This window comes from Symphalangus syndactylus, chromosome 11 (assembly GCF_028878055.3).
Source record: "Symphalangus syndactylus isolate Jambi chromosome 11, NHGRI_mSymSyn1-v2.1_pri, whole genome shotgun sequence".
Taxonomy (NCBI): Eukaryota; Metazoa; Chordata; class Mammalia; order Primates; family Hylobatidae; genus Symphalangus; species Symphalangus syndactylus.
The window spans coordinates 73,960,747-73,969,516 of NC_072433.2; the positions used below are offsets into that span (position 1 = coordinate 73,960,747).

Sequence of the window (8,770 nt, forward strand, 5' to 3'; positions counted from 1 at the left end):
TTATTTGAAAAACTTTCTCTTTCAGTGAGTCATCAATAAATCATTCAGAAGACTCACAGAATATTTGACAACCCTAATTTCTTCAGAAGAATCTCATTTTCTCCTTTTCTTGAAGCCAGGTTCCCCCTCAACCCTTTCCCCAACAAACATAAAATTTCAAATAGATGTTAACACAGAGCCCTGATTCTAATGCTACAGTAGCGAGAAGTTATAAAAACTTAAAAAGAAACTTGTTAACTTGAGTTTTGCAATGTAGGATGGAAACATATAATTTATTCACTAAACAATTTATTTTTTTAAAAAAACTTCAACCTAGTCCTTAAAAATCTAATATAACAGCTGGTGAGAATAATGACAAATATTGTACTTTAATTTTTGGATATACTGTTCTACACAATATTGAGAAAATGACAAATATTGTACTTTAGTTTTTGGATATACTATTTTATATAATGGAATTTCAGTCTCTAAAGCCTCAAGTGGATCTAGAAAGTACATTGCTCATTCTTTGATATATACCCTACTCACTACTTAAAATAATTGGATTTTATTTTTAAGACATAATGCTGAAGTAAACCTCATGTCTCTAAAGACATTTTCTATTTTGTACCCAACAATTCATGAAATGTCTCATTTCTCCTTAAATGCACTTTATAGTGAAAGAGTATCATACTGAACCCAAAGTTGCTCTAGAATTATTCACATTTTTCTTGACAGCTATTATGACGTGAATATAGATTGTTAGGCTACTTGTATAAGAAAAAATAAATCATATCTGTTCCAGGTTTATACTCCCATATAACAAACTACCCCAAAACTTAGTGACTCAAGGAAACAATTTACTATTTTCTCTTACAATTCTGGGGGCTAATGGGCTCAGTTGGGCAGTTCTTGTTTAACATGCTTCATAAAGTTGCAGGCAAATATAACTGTGGTTAAAGTCACCCGAAGGCACCTTTGCAAATACATCTGATGCCTGGGCTAGGATGGCAAGAATAGGTGGGTGCTGGTAAGTCTGTCCCTTTCCCCGTCTGTCTCTCCCTACTTACCCTCTCCTTCTCCTTGTCCTTGTCCTTCTTCCCTCTTCTTCCCTCTCCCCTTCTGCACATAGCCTACCCCCAACCCCTGCCCCCGGTAATGTGGCTTCTCCATATAGTTAGTTTGGTTTTCCTCTCTGTCCTGAAAGTCTCTGGATAGTTAGACTTCTCATGTGGTATTTGACTTCTCCCAGGAAAACATTCCAAGTTGCTAAAGAGAAGCTGCAAGGCTTTTGATGAGCTAGCCTCAGAAGTCTCAGAATGTCATTCTGTTGCATTCTATTGGTCAATCCCGTCACTAAGGTCAAGAAAAGGAATGTTAGACCCCACCACTGAATAGAAAGAGTTTCCAAAAAATTGTGGCCATCTTTAATTTCCTACGATGCCTACACAAAAATAGAATATTGCCAGATTTATTTAAACTTTTTCTTCCTTCTTTAGTGAATTTGAAAGAGACCAAGATTAGCATAAAACTCCTAAACTCAGACTACATTCATTAGTTAACTAATTTATTAATTGCTTTCTACTTAGTAATTAAGAAAAAACCATATAGCAACTAGTATAAAATTTTATTTTGTGCTCAGTTTGGCTTATTGACAAAAACATTCTTTAGAAAATATTTTGAAATAATTATCAAGAGTGTGCTCTACAGGTGTTATCTAGCCACTAATACAAAAGTCAGTAATCTGCCAAGAATAAGTGATCTCAGCCACTTTGAATCCCACTTCAATTTACCTCCTAACTCATCAGGAGCATCAAAAAGCTGCAAAGTGCATTTCTGAGTGTCTAGCGCTCTCCAGAATATGCCACCTGCTACACCACCTTCAAATGGAACCACTCTACCTCCCATACTTTCAATGTTTTGGCATGTTTGACACATCCATCTTCATTATAGCTGAAGAACTATCACAGAAACATGACTCCAAAGAAAGATATATTTGAAGCAAAGAATATTTTACATGATACAGCCAAATTCTCATCTACAGATTGGTAATGAGAAACTGTTTTCCTCATGGCATCTAGAAGAAAGGCTAATTTCCTTAAATAGAGCAGCTGTGTTACTTCTAGTTCTTTCTTTGTTGCTCCATAAAAAACTACCCCAAACTTAATGACTTGAAAAAACAACCATTTTATTATACCACACAAATCTCTAGAACAACATCTGGGTAGGAATCAACTAGACAACTCTGCTCTACACAGTGGCGACTGTGGTCACTCAGCAATATTCAGCTGAGGGTGGGGTTAGGCTGACAGGTCCAAGATAGCTTCATTCACATGCGTGGCACTTGAGTGTAACCACCCCCTTCCCCCATATTTACACAGGTATAAACTTTTTTCTTTTTTTTGAGAGGGAGTCTCGCTCTGTCGCCCAGGCTGCAGTGCAGTGGCATGATCTCAGCTCACTGCAAGCTCCGCCTCCTGGGTTCATGCCATTCTCCTGCCTCAGCCTCCCAAGTAGCTGGGACTACAGGTGCCTGCCACCATGCCTGGCTAATTTTTTGTATTTTTAGTAGAGACAGGGTTTCACCGTGTTAGCCAGGATAGTCTCGATCTCCTGATCTCGTGATCCGCCCACCTTTGCCTCCCAAAGTGCTGGGATTACAGGCGCGAGCCACCGCACCCAGCCAAACATATTCTTTTTTATATTTAACTTACCACAAGGCCCATGAGAAGGCAGACAGTTCTGAAACCACATTCTGGAATCTCTGGCCTGCAGGTCCCTAAAGAGTTAACTCAAAGCCAGATACCCACTGGAGTCTCAATTAATGTGAATTAGAAGCAACAATGAACCAAATCCACAGATAACATTACTTACACTAGATTGAAAAGTATAATCCAAAAATATTAAGTGTGAAAAAGTTTCTCAATTATAGTTAAATCAGAATTCTTTAATATGTAAAGGCAATGAATGGAATGTTAAAAAAAATTGAATGTCACATAACTTCTATAAATTAGGTGGTAGAGGACACCAGTTATGATGCATTTCATGAACCCCTACTCAAAAGGAAGCTACTTGTTGAAACAAAATATTAATTTAAGTGGTTTTTTGGGGGGGTGGGGGCATCGTTGTTCTCTTCCAAAAACTGACAAAAAAAAAAAAAAAAAAGACAAAACAAAGCATATATGTTATGCCCTTTTCAAAGCAAACCTTAGGCCTCATTTGAATTGTTTCCTAACGCTCTATAAATGAGACACATGAGGCAATATACACTCCCCCACAGATGAATAACGTAACACTTAGCTTACCAGGGCCTTTCACAATCTAACCTAACACCACTTTCCCAGGTTCATTTATCACTGGTTTCTTCTCAATAACTACTGGTCAAAGACCACCAGAAGCATACATGTAATTGACAAACGGGGTTTATTATTCATTGCAGTAAGAAAGACCATATACTGTGAGAAACTGTGATGTTTGAGGGTTCTCTGTAAAATATTAGAAAATGCTTGTTGGATTTGGGAATTTTTTCCCCTAATATTGGCTATCTTACTAAATCTTAGGAGGAAGAAAGGCTAGATCCAGGCTAAGACTGTAATTGGTAAAGAAGCAGAAGTCATCATATTAAACCAGATAGCGTGATGTTCGGTCATTTTTGTGGCTTGGACAATGTTTTATCTGTGTTCAGATATGATTACACAGTGATCATATTCTTTTCTTGATGAACACTGTCAGAGTGGTCTTGTTGGATGCTAATGCTTGCTGAAATTATGTACGTTCATCAGGCGGACACCAGTTCCTAGTCCAGGCTAGCTCCAGGGGTCAGAGGCCACTTTTCTCTTCTACTCCTCACACATGCTGTACTCATACCAGACTTGAGTTTTCCCTGCCCTTTGTTCTTCCTTCTATTCGATTCCCTTTATCTTTAGTGATCATTCCCTTAGCACTTCAGTTTTCTCTCCGAAGTCCTTTGTGCTGCGTGTTGTTTGATTACTTGTGTTTATGCTTTGTTTCTTCAGCTAGGATCATTAGTACATATCTCTCAGCATTGGCAAAAGTCCTCAAAATCATTGACACCTAGCATAGAATTTATTTTAAAAAAAAGAAAGAAAGAAAAGAAAAGGGATGGGTTTATTGTCCTTTTCAATAGACTAGAGTACACGGGGTGAAACTGCTTCACTTGATTCAATAAAATCGTTTCCGGTAACAGGCCCCAGGAATTCTAGCCCTAAGCCTGGCGAGAAACTACATTTCCCACAATCCTTCGGGGGCTGCTAAGGCGCAGCAATGGTCTGAACTACAATTCCCACAATCCATGGAGATCTCCGCTTTGTCGCGTTTCCTCAAGGCTCCGCCCCATTTCCCATCTTTCTTTTCAGTCCTTGCGTACCGGGGAACAAGGTCGTGGAAAAAAAGGTCTTGGTGAGGTGCCGCCATTTCATCCGTCCTCGGTCTCTGCGCCTTTCTCAGAGCTTCCAGCAGCGCTATGTTGGGCCAGAGCATCCGGAGGTTCACAACCTCTGTGGTCCGTAGGAGCCACTATGAGGAGGGTCCTGGGAAGGTTAGTGTGTAAGGGGGTTGGCTTCGTTGGGGGAGGGGGCGCTTGTCTGTGAGTCGCGCACCTGCAAGGCCGCCTGCGGGCCGTGGCGATAGGAGATGATAGCCAGGAGCCAGGCTGAGACGCAGACTAGCATTCCGCTTACCCCAGGGGCCAGTAAGGAAGCTGGCCATCCTAGCGCGTAACCGCTAAAGGAATGGGCAGGTAGATCCGGAAGCCCTGCCTCCATCAGCCGCCTGACGCCCCCCTCCCCGCCCCGCAGAAAGCCCTGGGATGGCTCCGGGAGGCCACGGCTGTAGGTGTGTGGCTTAAAGCCGAGATGGAGGTCATCGGACCCGAAATGAAGGTCATTGGAAAATCATGAGGAAATCAGGGCCTCTGGTTATGGAACAGGCTTTTTAAACTAGCTGGCTAAGTTGGAAGTACTAACCCTTCACCTCAGTTAAGGCTGGGTTTGCTCTCAGGTGTAAATAACGTAAACCACATAGCAGTAACAATCTCGGAGGGTCACACGAGGCCTAGTCATAAAGGGCAGAGAAGGTGCTTGGTAATGAAAAACAAACCAAAAAAAACTGTGGGCCGGGTGCAGTGGCGCACGGCTGTAATCGGGAGGCTGAGGCGGACGGATCACCTGAGGTCAGGAGTTCCAGACCAGCCTGGCCAACATGGCGAAACCCTGTCTCTACTAAAAAGTACAAAAAAATTAGCCGGACGTGATGGTGTGTGCCTCTAATCCCAGCTACTCGGGAGGCTGAGGCAGGAGAATCGCGTGAACCCGGGAGGTGGAGGTTGCAGTGAGCCGAGATCGGGCCACTGCACTCCAGCCTGGGCGACAGAGCGGGACTCCGTCTCAAAAAAAAAGAAAAAAAAACTGTATTTCACTTAACATTGCCATGTATCTTCTAAGGGGACCACTTAGGACAGTAATTTTTTCGATTTTCTAAAATAAGAAACTTCTCACTATTTGACGTTTGAGTCCTTAAGACCATTCATTGCCTAGTGCTCAGTAAAGTCAGATTATTTCTTACCTTGTAGTGTTATGTGATGAAGGTCATAGGATTTGAAAGATAAATGTTTAAAAAGATGTTATGATTTATGGCGTATGTAACCTGATGTAAAACAAATATAACTAGCATTTCCTGTATACTTGTATTTTGATTATTAAGCAGATGATTTGAGGTTCTATTTCGATTACTTTTTCTCTTTTTTTTCCAACAGAATTTGCCATTTTCAGTGGAAAACAAGTGGTCGTTACTGGCTAAGATGTGTTTGTACTTTGGATCTGCATTTGCTACACCCTTCCTTGTAGTAAGACACCAACTGCTTAAAACATAAAGATGTTTCAGTTCCTCCCTTTAACAGGTAGTTAATGGATTTCTAATCATCTTAAAGCAGGCCTTTTTATTAAGTAGCCTCTTCCCCTCACCCAGAACACACACACAAATACATTGTTGTGTAGGGCTGATTCCTGAGGTTATGTGTGGATGTGGCATTGGTGGAGACTAGTTGTAAACCTATATAAAAATATTTCAGTAATGGCCAGTGTTTATTGAATAGTACTGCTTATCAGGTATACTTTACATCAATATCTCATGTTCTCTAGCAAGCTTGTGAGGTGGATGATAGTAACCCCATCTGAGACACAAAGATGGTAAGTTGTTCAAGATCTCATAACTAGTATAATGGTGGACCAGGACTCTTGCCCAGGCAGTTTCTTGTTGCAGAGCTCACACTTTTAACCAGGTAAAACTGATAAACTGATTAATGTTACTCTATCTTGAACACTGTTACTAGAACAGTGGCTGAGAATGTGTCTTTTAAAACACTATAAACATTTCCATTTCTTTTAGAAAGTGGTCACTGTGCTCCCAGTTTTTAAATTGGCTTATGATACTTAAGTTGTGAAAAATCCCTGAAGATAAAGAAAACCCTTCTAGTGCTCCTTGATATATAAGTCCCAGATAATTATGCAATTGTAAATCTGTGCCTCACCAACTCAGCCATGTTGGGAAACTCAAACTTTTGAATATACTTTCCTCATTAAGGCAGTGGTTCTTAAATGAGAATGATTGTACAACACAATGGGGCATTTGGCAATGTGAGACATTTTTGATCGTTCCAACTTGGGGGCAAAATTACCAGTGGTGCTGAGGTTGAGAAGCCTTGTCTCAAGGGGATATGTTAATATATGCTCAAAGGAGTCATTCATATTGGAAGGTTAGTAGATTTCCTGTGTGTGGATAAAATGTTTAGCTTAATTGTCATCAGAGTTTCTCAGAGTAATACTATAGACTGGGATGTTTGGAAAGAGTGTCATAGTTTAGAGGGGGAATAACTTTTCCAAGCTACTAATGCGGAAATGTTTCAGTGCATGTGATGAAGCAAATCAGTATGAATGAATTCATGATACTGTAAACGCTTTCTGATGTACTACTCAAACTGATAGAAAATATTTTCATGAAACTAAATGATTTCTGTTAAATGAATGGGATTTTTAAAATGCCATTAATTTCTGTTTTTATTTTGCAGATATGAAGAGCATTTTAAGAGGTGCAGCCTCTGGAAGTGGATCAAACTAGAACTCATATGCCATACTAGATACGTTTGTCAATAAACTTATGATGTGAATGCTTAATGCCTCTTTTTTGAAATAGGGAATGTAATAATTGGCCATTTGCCTACTTTATTATTTGGGTAACATTCCAGTATTACTCTCTGTGAATTAGCTTATTTAATGGTGTTAAACTGAGGTTATATTAAATTTTTGATTCCCAGGTCAGGATTTTGTTGGTAATTTATATAATAAAAGGGAAATACAAATCGATCTTAGGTTTATTTCTATGATTTTTTTTTTTTGTCGTTAACTTGGAGAAAAAAATACTTTTGCTCTTGCCCTTTACTTTGACATAGTAAATTTTTTTCCCATGATTTATTAATCATCAGGAAAACTATTAGTTTATTCAAACTGAAGTTGTGGTTAATCAGATATTTAGGAGCTTCATTTTTTTTTTTCTCCTCTAGGTCTGTAACCTAAAACAGAAGTGTTTGCCTCAGTAAGTGTTCTGGTGACCAGTATTAGTCTTATTTAGAATGAATAAAAGAATATTTGAAATGGAATATAATACCATGAAATTTGTAGTATAGGAAGTACTCCCAATTTATTCTGGTGCTTCGACTATCATATAGCCTAGCAGAAATGAGATAAGAGGTAGTTCTGATTAGTAATTGTATATGTGAATCGAATTTATTTTGTAAGTAGTGAAATGCTGCTTGCCATTTAAAATGTAATGAGGTCATTACATTTTAGGACTTTGTGTAAGATGTGGGACAGTAACTAGCTACTGAGTATTTTCGTCTGCTCACTTGGAATACCACTGATGTTAAAATGCTATAAAACAGACTCCGAACCGGTAGTCTGTTTGGCCTCTAGACTTCGGTGAAAGGGTGATGCTCTGTTTTTAAACCAACATTAAAAAAACAGTATTTCCATAAAAGTGTATTTCTGGATTTTTGAAAAATTGCACTGAGTGGTTCTACATCCCTTCATCGAAGAAAATAGCTGTGTAGGCCACTCCCCACTATATCATTAGATTTCTTATATGGCCCTTCTGTACAACTACTGATTTGCTAAAAACTTAATATTTTGATATTTTTGTTTCTCGACTAGTGCCTCACTTTAGGCTCTTCGACAGTCACCTGACAACTACTTAATTATGGTGCAACCTTAATTTATATGACTTCGCTCATATATCCCCTGTACTTGTGTGTCATTGTTTTTTGATTATTCAGTGATAAATCAGGTATCCTGTATTGAGAGAGTTCCTTGTATGGAACATAAAGGTTTTTTATCTTTGGAACAAGTTTAAGCGGCCAGGCATGGTGGCTCATGCCTGTAATCCCAGCACTTTGGGAGGCCAAGGCAGGCGGATCACGAGGTCAAGAGATAAAGACCATTTTGGCCAACATGGTGAAACCCCGTCTCTACTAAAAATACAAAAACACTAGCTGGGCATGGTGGCACGCGCCTGTAGTCCCAGCTACTTGGGAGGCTGAGGCAGGAGAATCACGAACCCAGGAGATGGAGGTTGCAGTGAGCTGCGAACGTGTCACTGCACTCCAGCCTGGGTGACAGAGCGAGACTCCGTCTCAAAAAAAAAAAGTAGAAGCAAGAGTAAGAGTTTAAGGTTCGTTAGATGATTTTGGTTTTCCTGGAAATTATGGTAAGGCTTACCTCAT

The 8,770-nt window shown here is 39.6% G+C and overlaps 1 protein-coding gene and 1 non-coding gene across 2 annotated transcripts; both read left to right on the top strand.

Moving 5' to 3' along the window:
• Window positions 1-4,316: 4,316 nt before the first annotated feature.
• On the top strand, window positions 4,317-7,162 carry COX7C (cytochrome c oxidase subunit 7C). Its single transcript, XM_055299272.2, has 3 exons — window positions 4,317-4,537; window positions 5,753-5,896; window positions 7,064-7,162. Exons 1-2 carry the CDS (start codon window positions 4,463-4,465, stop codon window positions 5,867-5,869), a joined length of 192 nt encoding a protein of 63 aa, XP_055155247.1. The 5' UTR covers window positions 4,317-4,462; the 3' UTR covers window positions 5,870-5,896; window positions 7,064-7,162.
• Window positions 6,902-6,964, top strand: LOC129457910 (small nucleolar RNA Z39). Its single transcript, XR_008649447.1, has one exon. It is a non-coding gene; the product is annotated as a small nucleolar RNA Z39 (small nucleolar RNA).
• Window positions 7,163-8,770: the final 1,608 nt, after the last annotated feature.